The following is a 20,982-nucleotide window of genomic DNA, read 5'->3' as shown; positions in this document are numbered from 1 at the left end:
CTTCTTTCCTGTGCCACTGCTCCCAGAGTTGCCCAAAACACACGATCAGGTGCAGCGGCTTGAACGAAACCCTGTCTCTACGGAAAATACAAAAATTAGCCAGGCATGTTGGCTCATGCCTACAGTCCCAGCTACTTGGGAGGTTTAGGTGGGAGGATCAACAGCCCAGGAAGTCAAGGCCGCAGTGAGCAGTGAGCTGTGGTTGCGCCACTGTACTCCACACTGTAGCCTGGGTGACAGAGTGAGACCTTGTCTTTTTTTTTTTTTTTTTTTGAGACGGAGTCTCACTGTGTCATCCAGGCTGTAGTGCAGTGGCGTGATCGGCTCACTGCAAGCTCCGCCTCCCGGGTTCATGCTATTCTCCTGCCTCAGCCTCCCGAGTAGCTGGGACTACACGCGCCCCTCAGCCTCCTGAGTAGCTGGGACTACAGGCGCCTGCTACCACGCCTGGCTAATTTTTTTGTATTTTTAGTAGAGACGGGGTTTCACTGTGTTAGCCAGGATAGTCTCGATCTGCTGACCACGTGATCCACCCGCCTCGGCCTCCCAAAGTGCTAGGATTACAGGCGTGAGCCACTGAGCCTGGCCGAGACCTTGTCTTAACTAAAAAAAAAAAAAAAAAAAAAAAAAAGATAAAAACCTAGGTAACATGCTGGGGGGTGATGAGGGTTATGGAGGAAAATAAAACAGGTGGCGGCTGGAGTGAAGAGTGGGGGTGCCCCTTCATAACTCTGACAAAGACTACAATGCAGCTGTCAGAAAAAAAGCTGATTTGAGGCAATGGTCAGGGAAAGTTGTGAAATTAAGTAAAAAGTGATGGAACAGGCTAGGTGGGAAGTGGTGGCTCACACCAATAATCCAAGTGCTTTGAAAGGCCAAGCAGGAGGATCTCTTGAGATCAGGTGTTTGAGATCAGCCTGGACAACATAGCAAGACCCTGTCTTTACAAAAAATGTAAAAATTAGCTGGAGGCTAGGCTCAGTGGCTCATGCCTGTAGGGAGGCCAAGGTAGGTGAATTGCTTGAGCCCAGGAATTTGAGACCAGCTTGGGCAACATGGCAAAATTCCATCTCTACAAAAAAATTGCCAGGCATGGTGGCTCACGCCTGTAATCCTAACACTTAGGGAGGCCAAGGTGGGTAGATTACCTAAGGTCAGGAGTTTGAGACCACCCTGGCCAACATGGTGAAACCTCGTCTCTACTAAAAATACAAAAATTAGCTGGGCATGGTGGCGCATGCCTGTAATCCCAGGTACTGGGGAGGCTGAAGCAAGAGAATTGCTTGAGCCTGGGAGACAGAGGTTGCAGTGAGCCTAGATCGTGCTACTGCACTCCAGCCTGTCTGACAGAGCAAGAGTATGTTTCAAAAAAAAGAAAAATTAGCTAGGTGTGGTGACATGCACCTGTAGTCCCAGTTACTCAGGAGGCTGAGGTGAGAGGATCACTTGAGCCCAGGAAGTTGAGGCTATGATCGTGCTACTGCATTCCAGCCTGGGTGACAGCCACATTCTGTCTCAAAAATCAAAACACAACAGGGCACAGTGGCTCACTTTGGCCTTCCAAAGTGCTGAGATTACAGGTCTGCACCACCATACCTGGCCTGAGAGTGCATGAATTAAAGTTTTATTCTCTTGCTAGTCTGTCATTGCTTCCCTAGTGTGTGGGAACCATACTTGTCCCCACTTCTCAGTCAGAGAGCAGCCTGCCAACCTCCAAGTCTCTTGCCCCTGACCCAAAAGGTCCCAGGCTGTCCTCTCGGCAGAAGCAGCTGTCTTGTGGCTTACTGTGCTCAGACTCCATTTCTAGGCCGTGGGCTCATCAGGGATCTAGTGCTTTGAAAAAGTGTAAAGGAGAGCAGCAGTATTATTCACAATAGCTAAAAGGTAGAAATGACCAAAGTATCCATTGACAGATGAATGGATAAACAAAATGCATTACATACACACAATGGACTATTATTCAGCCTTAAAAAGGAAGGAGGCCAGGTGTGGTGGCTCACACCTATAATCCCAGCACTTTGGGAGACTGAGGCAGGCGAATCACTTGAAGCCAGGAGTTGGAAACCAGCACAGACAGCATGGGGAAACCCCTTCTCTACTGAAAATACAAAAGTTAGCCAGGTGTGGTGGCACATGCCTATAATCCCAGCTATCTGGAGGCCAAGGCATGAGAATCGCTTGAACCTAGGAGGTGGAGGTTGCAGTGAGCCAAGATCATGCCACTGCACTCCAGCCCGGGTGACAGAGTGAGACACTGTCTCAAAAAAAAAAAAAAAAAAGAAACGTGTGGTGGAAGAAGGGAAGAAAATTGGCCAGGCACACTCTGGTAGGGGATGGTTGGATGATGAAATACAGACAATAGAAAAACCTAGATAAAGACCTGGCGTAATGGCTCATGCCTGTAATCCCAGCACTTTGGGAGGCTGAGGCGGAAGGATCTCTTGAGGCCAGGAGTTTGAGACCATCCTGGTAAATATAGTGAGACCCCAGTCTCTTAAAAAATAATAATTGGCTGGGCGCGATGGCTCACGCCCATAATCCCAGCACTTTGGGAGGCCAAGGCGGGCGGATCACCTGAGGTTGGGAGTTCGATACCAGTCTGGCCAACATGGAGAAACCCCATCTCTACTAAAAATACAAAATTAGTTGGGCGTGGTGGTGTGTGCCTGTAATCCCAGCTACTCGGGGGGCTAAGGCAGGAGAATCGCTTGAACCCGGAAGGTGAGGTTGCGGTAAGCTGAGATTGTGCCGTTGCACTCCAGCCCAGGCAACAAGAGTGAAACTCCATCACAAAAAAATAAAAATAAAAATAAAAAAGAAATAGGTCGGGTGCAGTGGCTCACGCCTGTAATCCTAGCACTTTGGGAGGCCAAGGGAGGGGTGGGGTGGATCACTTGAGGTCAGAAGTTCGAGACCAGCCTGGCCAACATGGTGAAACCCAATCTCCACTAAAAACACAAAAAATTAGCCGAGCATGGTGGTGGGCACCTGTAATCCCAGCTACTCGAGAGGCTGAGGCAGGAGAATGGCTTGAACCTGGAGGCGGAGGTTGCAGTGAGCCAAGATCACCCCACTGTACTCCAGCCTGGGTGACAGAGTGAAACTGTCTCAAAAAATAAATAAATAAATAAATAAAACTTTTAAAAAGTAAGAAGAAGAAGAAAAAATATGGAAATAAAAAAACAAGAAAAAAATAATAGGCCAGGCACAGTGGCTCATGCCTGTAATCCCAGCACTTTGAGAGGCCGAGGTGGGCCGATCATGATGTCAGGAGTTCAAGACCAGCCTGGCCAACATAGTGAAACCTCGTCACTACTAAAAATAGAAAAAAATTAGCCGGGCGTGGTGGCGGGCACCTGTAATCCCAGCTACTTGGGAGGCTGAGGCAGGAGAATCACTTGAACCCATGAGGCGGAGGTTGCAGTGAGCCGAGATTACGCCATTGCACTCCAGCCCAGGTGACAGTGCAAGACTCCATCAAAAAAATAAATAAATAAATAAAATAAATATTAATAATAATTTTAAACAATTAAAAAATATGGGGTTTTTCTGAGACAGAGTCTCACTCTGTCACCCAGGCTGGAGTGCAGTGGCATGATCTCGGCTCACTGCAACGTCTGCCTCCCAGGTTCAAGTGATTCTTCTGCCTCAGCCTCCCAAGTAGCTGGGACTACAGGCACGTGCCACCACGCCCAGCTAATTTTTGTATTTTTAGTAGAGACGGGGTTTCACCATATTGGCCAAGCTGGTCTCGAACTCCTGACCTTGTGATCCACCCACCTCGGCCTCCCAAAGTGCTGGAACTATAGGTGTGAGCCGCTGCACCCGGCCAAAAAATATGTTTTTTAAAATAATAGAGATGAGGCCGGGTGTGGTGGCTCACACCTGTAATCTCAGCACTTTGGGAGGCCAAGGTGGGTGGATCACTTGAGGTCAGGAGTTCGAGACCAGTCTGGGCAACATGGTGAAACCCTGCCTCTACCTAAAATACAAACCTGAGCTGGGCATGGTGACGCATGCCTCTAGTTCCAGCTACTCGAGAGGCTGAAGCAAGAGAATCGCTTGAACCTGGGAGGCGGAGACTGCAGTGAGCCAAGATAGCGCCACTGCACTCCAGCCTGGGAGACAGAGCAAGACCCTGTCTCAAAAAATAAAATAAAATAATAGAGATGAAGGCCAGGTGCAGTGGCTCACGCCTGTAATCCCAACACTTTGGGAGTCCAAGGCAGGCAGATCACCTGAGGTCAGGAGTTAGAGAGCATCCTGGCCAACATGGTGAAACCCTGTCTGTACTAAAAATACAAAAAAATTAGCCAGGCATTGTGGCGTGCGGCCAATAATCCTGGCTACTTGGGAGGCTGAGGCAGGAGAATCACTTGAACCTGGGAGGCGGAGGTTGCAGTGAGCCAAGATGGTACTACTACACTCCAGCCTGGGTGACAGAGCAAGACTCTGTCTCAAAATAATAATAATAGGCCGGGCACGGTGGCTCACACCTGTAATCCCAGCACTTTGGGAGGCCAAGGCGGGCAGATCACAAGGTCAGGAGATCGAGACCATCCTGGCTAACATGGTGAAACCCTGTCTCTACTAAAAATACAAAAAATTAGCCGGGCGTGCTGGTGGGCACCTGTAGTCCCAGCTACTTGGGAGGCTGAGGCAGGACAATGGCGTGAACCCGGGAGGCGGAGCTTGCAGTGAGCCAAGATCATGCCATTGCACTCCAGCCTGGGCGACAGAGCGAAACTCCATCTCAAAAGATAATAATAAAATAAAAATAAAAAAATAATAATAGAGATGAGGTTTCGCCATGTTACCCATGCTGGTCTCCAACTCCTTGGCTCAAGCGATCCATCCACCTTGGCCTTCCAAAGTGCTGGAACTACAGGCTTGCACCACCACCCTGGCCTTAAACAATTATTCATGAAAGGAAGGAAATTCTGACACATGCTGCAACATGAATGAAGCTCAAGGACATTATGCTAAGGGAAGGAAGCCAAGGACCTGCCAGCCGAGGTCCCAGTCCGTCAAGGGCTCCAGTGAGCGAGCAGGATTGAGCAGGTCCCTGGGCTGAGCAGTGGGAACTCTGCTTTGCTGTGAGTGTGGCACGGGTGGCGGCAGCCTGTGGAATGCAGGCTCTGCGGAGCAACTGGACACTCTGTTGAACGAAGTGCAAGGTGGTAGGTTTTTGCTTTTTTTTTTTCTGAGACAGAGTCTCACTCTGTCTCCCAGGCTGGAGTGCAGTGGCATGATCTCAACTCATTGCAACCTCTGCCTCCCGGGTTCAAGCAATTCTCTGCCTCAGCCTCCTGAGTAGCTGGGATTACAGGCGCGAGCCACCACGCCCAGATAAGTTTTAAAATATTTTTGGAAGAGACGGGGTTTTACCATCTTGGCCAGGCTGGTCTCGAACTCCTGACCTCGTGATCCACCTGCCTCAGCCTCCCAAAGTGCTGGGATTACAGGCATGAGCCACCGCACCCGGCCACAAGGTGGTAGTCTTTCTCAAGGACTCTGGGGCAACCCCATTGCATCTTCACCAACACCCTGGTACAGATCCTGCAGCTGCAGTCTACCCCGCATACAACATGTTCAATGATCCCTAGCTAGACAAGGCATTGAAAACTATTCCATAGGCCGGGTGCAGTGGCTCCTACCTGTAATCCCAGCAGTTTGGGAGCAAGGCGGGTAGATCATCTGAGGTCAGGAGTTTGAGACCAGTCTGGCCAACATAGTGAAACACCATCTCTTCTAAAATACAAAAAATTAGCTGGGTGTGGTGGTGCATGCCTGTAATCCCAGCTACTTGGGAAGCTGAGACATGAGAATCACTTGCACCAGGAGGCGGAGGTTGCAATGAGCCGAGATCACACTACTGTACTCCAGCTTGGGTGACAGAGTGAGACTCCGTCTCAAAAAAACAAACAAACAAAAAATTAGCTGGGCATGGTGGCATGCACCTGCAGGCCCAGCTACTCAGGAGGCTGAGGCAGGAGAATCGCTTGAACCCAGGAGGCTGCAGTGAGCCAAGATCGAACCACTGCACCACAGCCTGAGTGACAGAGTGAGACTCCATCTCAAAAAAACAACAACAAAAAAATCAACTATTCCATGGGAGGCAGAGGCAGGAGGATGGCTTCAGGCCAGGAGTTGGAGCCAAGCTAGGCAACATAGCGAGAATTCCTCATCTCTACACACACACACACACACACACACACACATTAATTAGCTGGGTGTGGTGGCGCATGCCTCCAGATACTCAGGAGGCTGAGCGGGAAGGATGGTTTGAGCCCTGGAGGTTGAGGCTGCAGTGAGCCATGATCACGCCATGACAGAATGAGGACCAGGTGGAAGAATTGAAAACGTTGGGGATCCACACATCCGCTCCATCCTTTCAGACGGAAAGAAATACCAAGACTCAAAAAAATGAGGGTGCCCAGGTCCTCACTGAGCAGAGACTCACTGCTAAAAAAAGCCTTACCTATTTGGGTTTTCACTAGTAAGCTAACAACTGCTAGCACTGATCTTTATGGTTTGTAAGCAGTTGGTGATTTTAGTTTGTCTGGGTTTCAGCCATGAATATTCTATTGTAAACTTAATTATAACAACTGCACTGTAATAATTCAATGTCCTATTATGATGTTGTTATAGACAAAATTTGCCTTTACATTTTCATTTATTTTATTTTATTTTTCTTTTGAGACAGGGTCTCACTCTGTCACCCAGGCTGGAGTGCAGTAGCTCAATCTTGGCTCACTGAAACCACTGCTTCCCAGGCTCAAGCGATTCTCCCACCTCAGCTTCTCGAGTAGTTGGGACCATAGGTGTGAACCACCATACCAGGCCAATTTTTGTATTTTTAGTAGATACGGGGTTTCAACATGTTGCCCAGGCTGGTCTTGAATTCCTGTGCTCAAGCGATCCACTTGCCTCGCCTCCCAAAGTGCTGAGATTACAAGTATGAGCCATTGACATTTAATCTTCCTTCCTTCCTTCTTTTTCCTTCCTTCCTTCCTTCCTTCCTTCCTTCCTTCCTTCCTTCCTTCCTTCCTTCCTTCCTTCCTTTTCTTTTTTTGAGACGGAGTCTCGCTCTGTCGCCCAGGCTGGAGTGCTGTGGCACAATCTCAGCTCACCGCAAGCTCCACCCCCTGGGTTCAAGCATTTCTCCTGCCTCAGCCTCCGGAGTAGCTGGGACTATAGGCGCGGGCCACCATGCCCAGTGATTTTTTATTTTTATTTTTTTTGAGATGGAGTCTCGCTCTGTCACCAGCCTGGAGTGCAGTGGCGCATTCTTGGCTCACTGCAACCTCCACCTCCAGGGTTCAAGCAATTCTCTGTTTCAGCCTACCGAGTAGCTGGGGTTACAGGCACCCACCGCCACACTCAGCTAATTTTTGTATTTTTAGTAGGAATGGGGTTTCACCATGTTGGTCAGGCTGGTCTTGAACTCCTGACCTCGTGATCCACCAACCTCGGCCTCCCAAAGTTCTGGGATTACAGGCGTGAGCCACCACACCTGGCCTACTTCTTTAAACTTAAATTTTAAAAAAATTAAGTTTATTTTTAATGTTATTTATTTATTTATTTTTTAGATGGAGTCTTTCTCTGTCGCCCAGGCTGGGGTGCAGTGGCGCTATCTTGGCTCACTGCAACCTCTGCCTCCCGGGTTCAAGTGATTCTTCTGCTTAGCCTCCCAAGTAGCTGGGGCTACAGTTGCATGTCACCACGTCCAGCTAATTTTTTTGTATTTTTAGTAGAGACAGTGTTTCACTGTATTGGTCAGGCTGGTCTTGAACTCCTGACCTTGTGATCCACCTGCCTCGGCCTCCCAAAGTGCTGGGATTACAGGTGTGAGCCATGGCACCTGGCCTATTTATTTATTTATTTTTTAATTTTTTTTTGAGACGGAGTCTCGCTCTGTCACCCAGGCTGGAGTGCAGTGGTGCAATCTCGGCTCACTGCAAGCTCCACCTCCCGGGTTCATGCCATTCTCCTGCCTCAGCCTCCCGAGTAGCTGGGACTACAGGCGCCCGCCACCACGCCCAGCTAATTTTTTTGTATTTTTAGTAGAGATGGGGTTTCACCATGTTAGCCAGGATGGTCTCGATCTCCTGACCTCGTGATCTGCCCACCTTGGCCTCCCAAAGTGCTGGGATTACAGGCGTGAGCCACCGCGCCCGGCCTCTTTCAGTCATTTCTGATGACACCGGAGAAGGCAGTGTCCTTCCCTTATTGTCTCTTTTTTTTTTTTACCTGGGTATTCTGGAAGTGTCTTTCCTCTGACAGTGTTGTTGGACGTGGGGAAACAAAAGGGTATCAAAGAGAAGGAGAGAAGGATAAAGACCACCCCTCATTCCCGCCCTCCCAGAGGGGCAGCCTGGGGAGTCTATGATGTGACCTTAGATGAGGGGCCTCTCTGAGCCTCAGGAAGCTCTTCTGCAAAATGGGGCAAATAAAGAAATGCCCTCTGTGTGCAGTGGCTCAGGCCTGTAATCCCAGCACTTCGGGAGGCCAAGGCAGGAGAATCACTTGAGCGCAGGAGTTCCAGACCAGCCTGGGCAACATAGTGGGACCCCATCTCTACCAAAACATTTAAAAATTAGCCAGGCATCAGGTGTGGTGGCTCAGGCCTGTAATCCCAGCACTTTGGGAGGTTGAGGCAGGCGGATTGCTTGAGCCCAGGAGTTTGAGACCAGCCTGGGCAACACAGTGAGACCCCCTGCTTCTACACACACACCAAATTAGCCAGTTGTGGTGGTGCACATCTGTAGTCCCAGCTACTTGGGAGGCTGAGGTGAGAGAATCATTTGAGCCCTGAAGCTCAAGGCTACAGTGAGCTGTGATTGTGCCGCTGCCCTCCAGCCTGGGCAACAGACCAAGACTCTGTCTCAAAAAAAGGAAAGGGCCGGGCGCGGTGGCTCATGCTTGTAATCCCAGCACTTTGGGAGGCTGAGGTGGGCGGATCATGAGGTCAGGAGATTGAGACCATCCTAGCTAACACAGTGAAACCCTGTCTCTACTAAAAATACAAAAAAGTAGCCAGGCGTGGTGGCGGGCGCCTGTAGTCCCAGCTACTCAGGAGGCTGAGGCAGGAGAATGGCGTGAACCCGGGAGGCAGAGCTTGCAGTGAACTGAGATTGCACCACTGCACTCCAGCCTGGGCAACAGAGCAAGACTCCATCTCAAAAAAAAAAACAAAAAAATAAAAACAGAAAAGAAGGCCGGACACAGTGGCTCACGCCTGTAATCCCAGCACTTTGGGAGGCTGAGGCGGGCGGATCACGAGGTCAGGAGTTTGAGACTAGTCTGGCCAACATAGTGAAACACTGTCTCTACTAAAAATACAAAAAATTAGCCAGGTGTAGTGGTGTGCACCTGTAATCCCAGCTACTCAGGAGGCTAGGGCAGGATAATTGTGTGAACCCAGGAGACGGAGGTTGCGGTGAGCCGAGATTGTGCCATTGCACTCCAGCCTGGGTGACAGTGCGAGACTCTGTCTCCAAAGAAAAAAAAAAAAAGGAAAAGAAATGCCATCCCGAGGTGATCCCTCACAGGAAGTGACTCAGAAAAGCAGTGAGCTACGAAAGCTATCTGAATGAAGCAAGATCGTCATCTGGGAGACACTGACTACCCACTCCTAGCAAAGGGCTCAGCAGCACATGGCCTCCCTGCGAGGATGCCCTCGGGGAAGATGTGGCCCAGAGGAGTTTTTTGGGCCTTGCTCCTCAGTCCTGGCTCTTAGTAGGACCCTCTGCAGCCAAACTAGCATATCCTGAGCCAGGCTGACCTTAAAAAGTAAGCATTCAGGGCCTAGGGACCTTGGGCAAAGCAGAGAAGCTGGTGTCAGATGAGGTGCAGCAGGTACAGTAGGATAAGGTGTTCTCAGGTCCCCAGTGCAGCCCCAAGATGAGCCTGCAGTATTTTCCTTATATGATCTGGTCCTACTGTGGGCAGCGCTGCTGCCCAGAGCCTGAGAGGATTATGAAAACATGGCAACGGAAGTGAGGCCAGGGGACACAGCATGGGGGCATGAGGAGCAGGGGACAGCGGGTGGGGCTAGAGGACAGGGAGGTTTAGGGAGGCCTCTGCTGCTGTGACTGTGAGCCCCAGCCAATGATGACGTGGCCACCGCACAATCTGGGTTCTGGGAACCATGTGATGGAATGTGTTCTGGGAATAGACTGCAGCCAGGAAACAAAAAGCAGAAGGGTGCACCCTCCCTTCCTCAGCCAGGAAAACATTTCTGTAGCCCTTGCGGACCCAATGCGCAGAAGCGAGAGGGAGGAAAGCCAGGCTCATGTTTCCTTGGTTGTGCTTCAACTTCTAAAATATGTTTTTTCTATGAACATTTTAATGAGGGGTTGGACATAAGACAGAAAAATAACATTCTGAGAGCTCGTTTGGAGGCTCTAGCAGGGGAGCGCAGCTACTCTTATCCTCTTGACTGAAGACCGATCGTCCTCTATCGGGGATGGTCATCCTCTTCCATTGAGCGCACAGCTTCTGGAGGGACGCACATGGAGTGGTGAGGGAGGAAGGGGATACCCGCCTAGTCAGCCAGATCAGCCGAATCAACCCTGATGATCAATGGGGTGACACATGTCGCAGCCAGATCACCCTCACATCCCAAAAATAACATTCAGATTGCTTTTTTTTTTTTTTTTAAGATGTAGATGTTTCTTGAGACTTTCGTATAAGGCAATGGACAGATACCCTTAACCTCCCAGAGAAAACACACATTGGCCACAGAAAAAGGCGCTTCTCCGTATACCTGCCATAGTTATCAGCAACTTTGAAATGGCTTCTCAGACTCTCAGGGGTTGGCTTGTTGTGTTTGCTTTTGCAAATAACTCAGGCTTAAGTCCTGCTACTTTCAGAGCCTAGGGGACGCTTAAGGACTACCATCAGTTTAACACAGTGGCACTTGGAGCACATGCTACTTATGGTGGTGAGGAGGGGTGCTGGTGTGAGGGTCTGAACGCTTGCTTCTCCTCTGGCAGGGTGTGAGCAGCCAGAGGCCACTACTTGGGCAAGGATGCTTGCTCAGTGTCCATGGAGGGACATGTGATCCAGCAGGTGGGCAGGAACCAGGCCCCCGTGGCCGCCCAACTCTCCATAATAGAATCCTTGGTCATCCATGGGCCCGTAAACCATGACCACGTCTCCTGCCCTCAGCGCCAGCCTGCCCTTCCCCTGGCCCCCCATTTGCCCATCCCCAGGATCATAGTCCAGAGCTGCTATCATGATCTTTGGAGTCCACAGTGGGAGTCTCTTGGAGTTCCCCTGGAGCACCAGGGTGGAACCCTGGGGGATGGTGAGCCCCTGAAAGTCCTCGAGGTGGGCCACAGAAGGCAGGTGCCCTTGGGCCGGAGAACGCCACCTCCTATCAGTCTGCTCTGTCCCCACCTCCATCTCAGCCACTAGGCGCCCAGGGATATTGCCCACTTGCCTGTTGCACGCGCTGAGGTAGAAATCATGGGTGTCCTGAGAGCCCCACACTCTTAGCAACTGCCTTTTCTGGAAGACCAGCTCCTCCTCTGCAGCCTTGAGGATGGCAGACATCACCAGGGGGTTGTAATCAGAGAGGGCCACAAAGACCCTGGCTGGAGTGTTGGCCCCCGTCCCCAGCTGTTGGGGGCCACCCCTGGGCATCTTGATGACTTTGGCAGATGGAGCTGGACACAGTGCCGAGCTGGGCTCATGGAGCTGGCACCCTCTCTTGACCCCCAGAGCTTGTCCTTGCCTGCTGTGGGGCTCAGGCTCCCTCCTCTCCTCTCGCCTCTCTGTGCCCCACAGATCCAAGCACAGTGCCTCCTGCTCCTCCTTCAAAATGTTATGGAAGTCAGATGCATACTGTTGGCTGGCGCCCAGCTGGGGAGGTGTGAACCCTTGGGCATCTTGCTTTTGCTGAAGTACCCTCTCAAGGGCAGCCTTTTCCTGACACGGTTCTTTCCTGGGCCCACACTCGGTGCGTAGATGGATGAATCCTGGAGCAGGGCTTTTGCTGGTGCCCATGTGCTGGTAGCAATTTTCCTTCTCCCCAGGCTGCTCACTGACCGAAGGTGGCCTGTGGTCCTGGGGACTCTTCTGAAAGAGCAGGTCCTTTCTACAGCCCTCCCAGGCCTCTGCAAGCTCCTGGGCTTGGCTGCCAGCCCCTGAACTCGGACATTCTCCTTCTGAGCCCAGGTTGGACACTGGGGATTGCCTCCTTGGGGGTTCTTCAAAGAATGCTTCTAGGAACTTGGCCTGGGGCTCCCCGCAGCTTCCAGGGTTGTGGGGGCTGGCCTTGGCACTCAGAGGAGCCAGTGCCAGCTTCTGGGGGCAGACGGGGAAGGTGACTCTGTAGGTGGATGGGTCGCCACAAGTGTAGCTAAAGGGTGGAGTCTCTGGCCATCGGTGACACATGAAGAAGTCCTCGGGGATCTGAGCCGGCACTGAATCCAGGGACTCACCACAGAGTGACATGGTTCTCACTGAGACCTTCTGCCACGTGAGGGGCACTTGTAGCTGGGAGAATTCCAATAGGGTGCTCCCAGCAGTGGCATCGGCGACCTCACAAACCTTAAGCCCATCTGCATACACAGCATAACCGGTGACCTGGACTCCATTGGAGGACCCAGCTGAGTCAATGGTCACAGGGAGCCAGCTGACCACCAGGACACCTGGCGAGGCATGGCGCTCCACCAGCACATCCAGCGGTGGGTGGGGAGGTCCTGCCAAGAGTGTGTCGAAGGTGACGGTGGAGGACATAGTTCCCCAATACACCTGCAGCAAGTCCCATGGCAGCCGCACCTCCACCCGCGCCCGGTAGTGCATGCCGGGGCACAGGCCCTGGAAGGTGTAGCAGCTCACGCCCGCTGGGGTCAGGGCATGCTCTCGGTCATCAAGATATACCACATGGGGGTGGCGGTGGCTGCTGTAGACCCAGGTGATGTTGGCTGATGTGGCTGTGACATTCTGCAGGTGTAGCTGCATGGGAGCCATACAGAGCACCCCTTTGGTCCCCAGAAGGGGTCTGGAGAGGCCCTGCTTCCCCATGCTCTGCAGCAAGCCCAGCTGGCAGGCTTCCATCTTGGTATCCAGGATCTCTGTTGCTACTTCTGTCTTGGAGCCCACCCTGACCATCTGGCACAGCCCTCTGTCCACCACTCCCTGGGCTTTCCCAGATAATAAGCTGTCTTCCTCCAGAGCTTCATCCTGCCCCGCTGGGAGTTGATTGGGGCCAAGATCAGGGGATTTGGCAGGCAGGCAGCCTGGGATGTAGCTGTCCGGAATCTGCTGCACGAAGTTGGAGGGCACCAGCCCCCGCCGGCCATCCTCAAGCTCCCCCTCATAGAAGCCATCCTCATCCATGTCCCCGAAGATATATATGTAGTCCCCAGCTGTGAGGGGCAGCTCACCCTCAGGGTGATCATTGGGCCCCTCAAATGGGTTGTAGTTATACTGAGCCATGAAGATCTTGAGCTTGGGGGCAGCAGGAGCCGCCGAGCCCCCCATTTCCAGGGCCAGGGACACGCTGTCAGGCTCCAGGTCATCCACCTCACTGGCTGTGTCCCTGTCCAGAGTAGGGGAGGACGGCACGGTGGCCCACATCGACCCCTCAGAGGAGGAGTTTGACTGGGAGCTGGTTTTCTCGGACAGAGGTTGGCTGGCAGGGACTGTCTCTGAAACTTGGGGGACACTGGCTGACTCCCCAAGGGCAACTGGGCTCTCCTCGAGGGAGGCTTCCCTTTTCTCCTGTATGTCTCTGTTGGGCTGTGACACTGCGTAGTCTTCAGGCCGTGCGTGGAACTTGGGCCTTCTGCTACCTTTAACTTGGGACTCCAGCATTTGACTGGTCTCCCAGGGCTGTTCAGGAGGGTGACCAGGCCGACACTGGGGCGCCTGTATCTCCTTCCAGGAAGCATGGAGGTCACACAGGGCCTTCTGCGGGTCGCGTTGCAGCTGCTGCTGCCTGTCCTGCCCGCGCGCCGCCTGCTGCAGCAGCTGTTCGGCGATCAAGCCGGAGGCATCGCGCTCTTGACACGCGCGGCCCAGGTGGCCGCGCACTTCGCTATTCTCAGCCTCCACCTTCCGCACCCAGTCGGTCTTGGCCTGCAGCCGCCCATTCTCCTCCGCCAGCCAGGCGTTTTTGAGCAGCGCCGCCTGCAGCTGTGTCTCGGCCTCCTGGCCACGTCGCCGCGCCGGGGCCGCCTGCGCGCCCAGCTCCTGGCACTCGCGCCGCCGCTGGTCCAGCTCGCGCTCCAGCGCCAGCATCTGCCGTCGCACCTCCTCGCAGGTTGCGCTCTGGCCGCCCGCCTCAGGCCAAGCGCCACCGTTGCCCTGCTGAAGCATCAGCTGCCTCTGCAGGCGCAGCACTTCCCGCTGGGACTCGCGCTGCAGGCGGTCTAAGTCTCTGACGTTGAGCCACTGGGTGCAGGGGCCGCCCCTTCCAGTATGCAGGTCGCTGCAGGGACCCGAGGCGACACGCGCCTGCAGGAGGTGGCACTCCTGCCGCAGCTCTTCGATCTGCTTGTCCTTGGCCAGCGGCGCGCTCGCCTGCTCCGACAGGTCCCGAGCGCGCTGGCGGGCAAAGACTTGGCATAGCTCCAGGCCGGCGCAACTCTCGCCGGGTATAGGCGCGCTCACGGCCCGGAGGTTGGTCTCCTGCAGCTTGCGGGCGCGGTCAGCTAGGCGCCGCGCGAGCTCGGTCAGCTCCGCGCGCTTTACCTTGAGCCGCTTCACCTTCTCGTCTGCCTGGTAGGGGCAGCCTGCACGCCGCAGCTGCTTGTTCTCCTCTTGCAGGGTATAACAGCGGCGCGCCAGCACCCACAACGCCTTGGCCAGCAGCCAGTCCAGCTTTATCAGCTCTTGGTGGCCCAGGCCAGGGGGTGAGGGAGTCAGGACTTCGCAGGGCTGGCTCTCAGAGCCTTCTCCTCCCTGGGGGTTGCTGAGTTTCCTGTGGGCTGATGGTGGTGGTGGCGGCGGGAGTGGCGATGGTGGCGGCGAGAGCCTCCGGGAGCCAGGGGTGGAGGTGTCTGGTGAGGAGGGCCGCTCCTCGGATTTGGAGGCCTTGGGGAGGCTCCGGGTGCTGTCAAGCGAGCGGGAACACGCAGGTGCGAGGCAATCAAGGGAGCTGGTGTGCGTGGAGAGCAGGCCGTCTGGGGAGCTGGAGCACGCAGAGGACACCAGGTCTAGCGAGCGGGAGCGCACACCGACTTCAGCACTCAGGCTGTCTGGAGATCCGAGTTGACAGGCGGGTTTGGGGGCGTGGCAAGAGCCCCTGGAGGTCTGGGGCAGCGGTTCTTCCAAGGAATGCACAGCTTGGGGGTCCGGTGATCCCGACAAAGCCGGGTGCCCGCGGAAGTGCGCCAGGATGTACTTGAGGAAGAGCTGGCGCTCCACCTCCAGCGCCGCCTGCAGATAGCGGATGCGTGCCGCCTGCTCGCCGTCAGTCTGCCAGCGAAGCTGCGCCAACACTTCCTGTAGGCGACAGCGGCACTGCGCCGCGGAAACCTCGGACGCCCCCGGGCGGCTACAGTGGCCGCGGTTCACCAGCTCCTCGGCCAGCTGACGCTGCAGCTCCCGGGCTTGGCGCACCACGCCATCGCGCTCCTGGTGCAGCAGCTGCTGCAGCTGCCGCTGCTCGGCCTCCTTCCAGCGCAGCAGCTGCCGGATCTCGGCCTCGCGTTCCCGCTGCATCTCCTCTTGCAGCTGCCGCAACTCCTGGCTGCGCTGTGCCTCCCACTTGGAGCGCAGATGGTCAGCCAGCTGCCGCCGCTCCCGCTCGGCCTCCTCACGCAGCTGGCGCTCCCGGGCAGCGAAGCGCCGCCGTTCCGCCCGCCAGCCTGCCCGCTCCGCCTCCAGCTCCGCCCGTAGCTTCTTCAGCTCCCGCCTCTGGTTCTCCAGCACTGCCGCCGCCGGGCTGGACCAGCCCGGCTTCTTGGGCGACGCGCCCAAGGGGCTGGGCGAGTCCTTGGCCATTGCGGCCGCGGCCTGGCTGGTCTCCAGACTTCGCCTGGCAGGCCTCAGCTCGCCAACGGCCGCCGCCGACCGCCCGGCGCGCCCCTTCCGGCGCCCCCTGGGGGTCTCCGCGTGCCCCTTCCGCCTCTTGGCATGTTCCCCCGCCTCCTGCCGCGGATGTCTGGTCCAGGCGCCTCTCCACCTGGCAAGGCCAGGGCTGGACTCCCACACCCCTGCTCAAACTGGCCCATGTCCCTTCCAGGATGCACGGGGGCTTTTCCGGTTCCTACACTTTTCCTGCTTCTAGCACCAAGTCCCTTGTGACCCTCCCCAGGCACCCTCCCAGGCACTGTGCAGTCCCAAGCAGGCCGCGGTGCCCTGAGGGAAGTCTGGGCTGCTGCTCCTGTACTTGGAGAAAGGGGCAGGGTGTGTGTGTTAAGGCCACCCATGGGGTGTGGGCATACTTGGTCGTGGGTTCAGGTGGTGTATTTGGGTCAGGTGGCTGGAAAATGCAGCAGGATAGGCCTCAACTTGGCTAGACCTGGACTCCCCAGGACCCTTCATCCCCCTAACAGCCCTGATCACCCAGCTGGTCATCCACCTTTTGGGGAAAGGATGTGCCTGATACACATTTGTGTTACTGGGCAGAGTCGGCTCAGAGGAGGTGTAAGCGAAAAGACCCTCCCCAGCAAGGTGGCATAGGGACCCAGGGCCAGATAGGCATGAGGGGCACTGCCCAAACTGGCCATCTGGCCTGTCTACCTCCCACATCCAGGTACCACCTGGTGACAAACGCTGGAGCCCCAGTGTCTGGGCTACTCATTGGCATCTTAGGTAGAGGCCTCAGGATGGGCCAGGAGTGAGGGTGAGGGTGAGGCTTCAGCAGAAATGTTGGAGGCATCCTGAGCTGCAGAAGAAACACACACACACACACACACACACACACACACACACACACACACACACACACACACAGAGCTGCAGAAGAAACATACACACACACACACTGAGCTGAAGGAATACACACATACACTGAGCTGCAGAAGAAACATACATACACACACTGAACTAAAGAAATACACACACACACACACACACACACACACACACACACACACAGCCTCTCTGACTGGTGGCCACCTGTGTGGCTTGGGAGCTAAGAAGCCCTGCTTCAGTCTGGCTCGTCTTTGCCCTTCCTGTCTGCTCCTGGTGCCAAGTGGCTTTTGGGAGACATGGATGGACACCTGATACCTGGCAGTCTGCATCGAGACGTTGATTTTTTTTTTTTTTTTTTTGAGATGGGGCCTCACTCTGTCGCCAGGCTGGAGTGCAGTGGCGCAATCTTGGCTCATTGCAACCTCTACCTTCCACGTTCAAGAGATTCTCCTGCCTCAGCCTCCCAAGTAGCTGGGATTACAGGCTTGAGCCACCATGCCCAGCTAATTTTTTGTACTTTTTAGTAGAGACAGGGTTTCAGTATGTTGGCCAGGATGGTCTTGAACTTCTGACCTCAAGTGATCCACTCGCCTCGGCCTCTTAAAGTGCTGCGATTACAGGCATGAGCCACTGTGCCCGACAAGACCTTGATATTGAAGTCACATCAGAGGCCCCTTTGCTTCTTGGTCTGTCGTGTCTCCCTGTCCCCAGGAAGCACCTGGGACCTCTCACAACTGCTGTGTTCACTCAGCTTATGGCCCTCCTTTACAACACTCAAGTTTTTCAAATCAGTTTCCCCAGAACCCACAGAACATGCCTTTAGGCAGTGTCAAGTAACAAGAACATCGGGAATTATGGCTGCAGATGTTCTTTTTTTTTTTTTTTTTTTTTTTTTTTTGAGATGGAGTCTCGCTCTGTTGCCCAGGCTGGAGTGCAGTGGCGCGATCTCTGCTCACTGCAAGCTCCGCCTCCTGAGTTCACGCCATTCTCCTGCCTCAGCCTCTCAAGTAGCTGGGACTACAGGTGCCCGCCACCACGCCTGGCTAATTTTTTTTGTATTTTCAGTAGAGATGGGGTTTCACCATGTTAACCAGGATGGTCTCGATCTCCTGACCTTGTGATCTGCCCGCCTCGGCCTCACAAAGTGCTGGGATTACAGGCGTGAGCCACCGCGCATGGCCCTTTATTTTATTTTATTTTATTTTATTTTATTTTATTTTTGAGACAGAGTTTTGCTCTGTCACCAGGCTGGCATGCAGTGGCACGATTTCGGCTCACTGCAACCTCCGACTCCCTCGTTCAAGTGATTCTCCTGCCTCAGCCTCCTGAGTAGCTGGGATTACAGGCATGCACCACCACGCCCAGCTAATTTTTGTATTTTTAATAGAGACGGGGTTTCATCATGTTGGCCAGGATGATTTCGATCTCCTGACCTTGTGATCCTCCCACTTTGGCCTCCCAAAATGGTGGGATTACAGGCGTGAGCCACCGTGCCCAGCCCAGATGTTCTTTATGAGATGTGAGGCAGATGTAGTGTGTATGTGAGAGGAAGGGGAGGTGAGATGCAAGGATGGCCTTAGCCTTGAACTGGTGCTGGGCTCCTGGACATGGTAGCCACAGGGAGGACTATCTTGAGAGAATCTTCATCACAGCCCTGTTTTATGGAAGAGAACCTGAGGCTCAGTGAGAGCCACTGGCTTGCCAGGGCACATGGGCAACTGAGGCAGAGCTGGTGGGTGGGGTTTCACAGCCTGGATGCCCTGCTGCAGTCTCCAGTAGGGCCTCAACTGTCAGGTCAGGAGGGCAGGCTGGGCCGGGCATGGTGGCACAGACCTGTAATCCCAGCCCTTTGGGTGACCAGGGTGGGAGGATCACTTGAGCCCAGGAACTCAAGACCTGCCTGAGCATCACAGAGAGACCCTGTCTCTACAAAAAAAATTTTAGCTGGGCGTGCTGGTGCATGCCTGTAGTGCCAGCTACCCAGGAGGCTGAGATGGGAGGGTCACTTAAGCCCGGGAGTTTGAGACTAGCCTGGGCAACAGAGTGAGCGAGACCCAGTCTGCATTTCCAGCTGAGATGAAATGATTGCTTGAGCCTGCAAGGTGAGGTCAAAGTCGCAATGAGCTGTGATGGCACCACTGCACTCCAGCCTGGGCAACGGAGCAAGACTGTCTCAAAAAAAAAAAAAAAAAAAGCCGGGTGCGGTGGCTCACTCCTGTAATCCCAGCACTTTGGGAGGCCAAGGCAGGCGGATCACAAGGTCAGGAGATAGAGTCCATCCTGGCTAACATGGTGAAACCCCGTCTCTACTAAAAATACAAAAAATTAGCCATTAGCCAGGCGTGGTGGCGGGCACCTGTAGTCTCACTTATTTGGGAGGCCGAGGCAGGAGAATGACATGAACTCAGGAGATGGAGCTTGCAGTGGGCCGAGATCCCGCCACTGCACTCCAGCCTGGGTGACAGAGTGAGACTCCATCTCAAAAATAAAAATAAAAATAAAAATAAAAAAAAGAGAGTAGGCTGTCACCAAGAAAAAGGACACTGGGGTGGATGGGTCTCTGGGAACCCCACAGTTACCATCCAGCAGCTGCCCCAAAGTATGTCAAAAGCATTCGGGAATGTTGGTTGAGTGGATGAGCAAAGCCAGGCTTCCCCAGGGCTGGGTTTCTGCCATCCTTGTTCTCATCATGTTGTGCAGTGATTGTCCAGTGACCTGCCTGTCACCCCCATCAACTCTGATCTTGGGGAGAGCAGAAGCCATGTTTTCCCTTGTCCCTATTGCATCCCTGCATGTGACTTAGCACATCACTGGTGCCCAAGACATATGAGAATGAGTTGCAGGGAGGCAGGAGTCCCTGCATGAGCTCACCATGCTGCTGCCTTCTCCAGGTTCAACTTTCTCACCTATTAAATGAAAGAGATGGTTTCTTTTTTTTTCCTTTGAGATGGAGTCTCACTCTGTCACCCAGGCTGGAGTGCAGTGGCATGATCTCAGCTCACTGCAATCTTCACCTCCTGGGTTCACGTGATTCTCCTGCCTCAGCCTCTCAAATAGCTGGGATTACAAACACCTGCCACCATGCCTAGCTGATTTTCATAGTTTTAGTAGAGACAAGGTTTCACCATGTTGGCCAGGCTGGTCTTGAACTCCTGACCTCAAGTGATCCACAGGCCTCAGCCTCCCAAAGTGCTGGGATTACAGGCATGAGCCACCATGCCCAGCCTGAAAGTGGTGGTTTCAAACTGGGTTCTTTAGGGCTCCAGGGTTCCTTGGAAATATAGAACTGCTGGGCACACACCTATACTCCCAGCTACTTGGGAGGCTGAGGCAGGAGGCTTGCTTGGATCCAGGACTTCTGGATTGTAATGTACTATACTGATGGGGTGTCTGCACTAAATTTGGCATAAATTGGTGACTTCCTGGGAGCAGGAAATCACCAGCTTGTCTAAGGAGAGGTGAACTGGCCCAGGTTAGAAAAGGAGCAGGTTGGCCAGGCTCGGTGGCTCATGCCTGTAATCCCAGCACTTTGGGAGGCCAAGGCAGGCAGGTCACCTGAGGTCAGGAGTTCGGGACCCACCTGGCTAACATGGTGAAAACCCGTCTCTACTAAAAATGCAAAAATTAGCTAGGCATTGTGGCGCACGCACGCCTAATCCCAGTTACTCGGCAGGCTGAGGCAGGAGAATTGCTTGAATCTGGGAGGCGGAGGTTGCAGCAAACTGAGATTGCACCACTGCACTCCAGCCTGGGCGATAGAGTGAGATTCCATCTCAAAAAAAAAAAAAAAAAAAAAAAAAAAACCAAAAGAAAGAAAGAAAAAGGAAAACGAAAAGGAGCAGGTCAAAACTCCTGTGCTGGCTGGGCGCAGTGGTTCACGCCTGTAATCCCAGCACTTTGGGCAGTTCAAGACCAGCCTGACCAATATAGTGAAACCCCATCTCTACTAAAAATACAAAAAATTAGCTGGGTGTGGTGGCGGGCGCCTGTAGTCTCAGCTTCTCGGGAGGCTGAGGCAGGAGAATCGCTTGAACCCGCGAGGCAGAGGTTGCAGTGAGCCGAGATCATGCCATTGCACTCTAGCCTGGGTGACAGTGCAAGACT

General features: G+C 53.8%; 1 protein-coding gene and 2 non-coding genes across 4 annotated transcripts; 2 read left to right on the top strand and 1 right to left on the bottom strand.

The window, feature by feature from the left end:
• Positions 1 to 9,879: 9,879 nt before the first annotated feature.
• LOC112206812 (small Cajal body-specific RNA 17) lies at positions 9,880 to 10,022 on the top strand. Its single transcript, XR_002941282.1, has one exon. It is a non-coding gene; the product is annotated as a small Cajal body-specific RNA 17 (non-coding RNA).
• An 85-nt stretch (positions 10,023 to 10,107) lies between these two features.
• On the top strand, positions 10,108 to 10,190 carry LOC112206809 (small Cajal body-specific RNA 18). Its single transcript, XR_002941279.1, has one exon. It is a non-coding gene; the product is annotated as a small Cajal body-specific RNA 18 (non-coding RNA).
• A 139-nt stretch (positions 10,191 to 10,329) lies between these two features.
• Positions 10,330 to 16,055, bottom strand: LOC101059173 (RIMS-binding protein 3A). 2 transcript variants are annotated; one of them, XM_063808239.1, is made up of 2 exons: positions 11,450 to 16,055; positions 10,330 to 10,503 (listed from the first exon to the last, which is right to left on the bottom strand). In XM_063808239.1, the coding sequence occupies exons 1-2, from the start codon at positions 15,961 to 15,963 to the stop codon at positions 10,476 to 10,478; spliced, it is 4,542 nt and encodes a 1,513-aa protein (XP_063664309.1). In that variant the 5' UTR covers positions 15,964 to 16,055; the 3' UTR covers positions 10,330 to 10,475. The 2 variants fall into 2 exon arrangements, with proteins under 2 accessions (XP_063664309.1, XP_009436152.3); XM_009437877.5 differs by lacking the exon at positions 10,330 to 10,503 and having other exon boundaries at positions 10,926 to 16,042.
• Positions 16,056 to 20,982: the final 4,927 nt, after the last annotated feature.

Source organism: Pan troglodytes, chromosome 23 (genome assembly GCF_028858775.2).
Source record: "Pan troglodytes isolate AG18354 chromosome 23, NHGRI_mPanTro3-v2.0_pri, whole genome shotgun sequence".
Classification (NCBI taxonomy): domain Eukaryota; kingdom Metazoa; phylum Chordata; class Mammalia; order Primates; family Hominidae; genus Pan; species Pan troglodytes.
The sequence above is the reverse complement of the archived record's forward strand: the minus strand, read 5'-3'. Positions and strand labels throughout refer to the sequence as shown.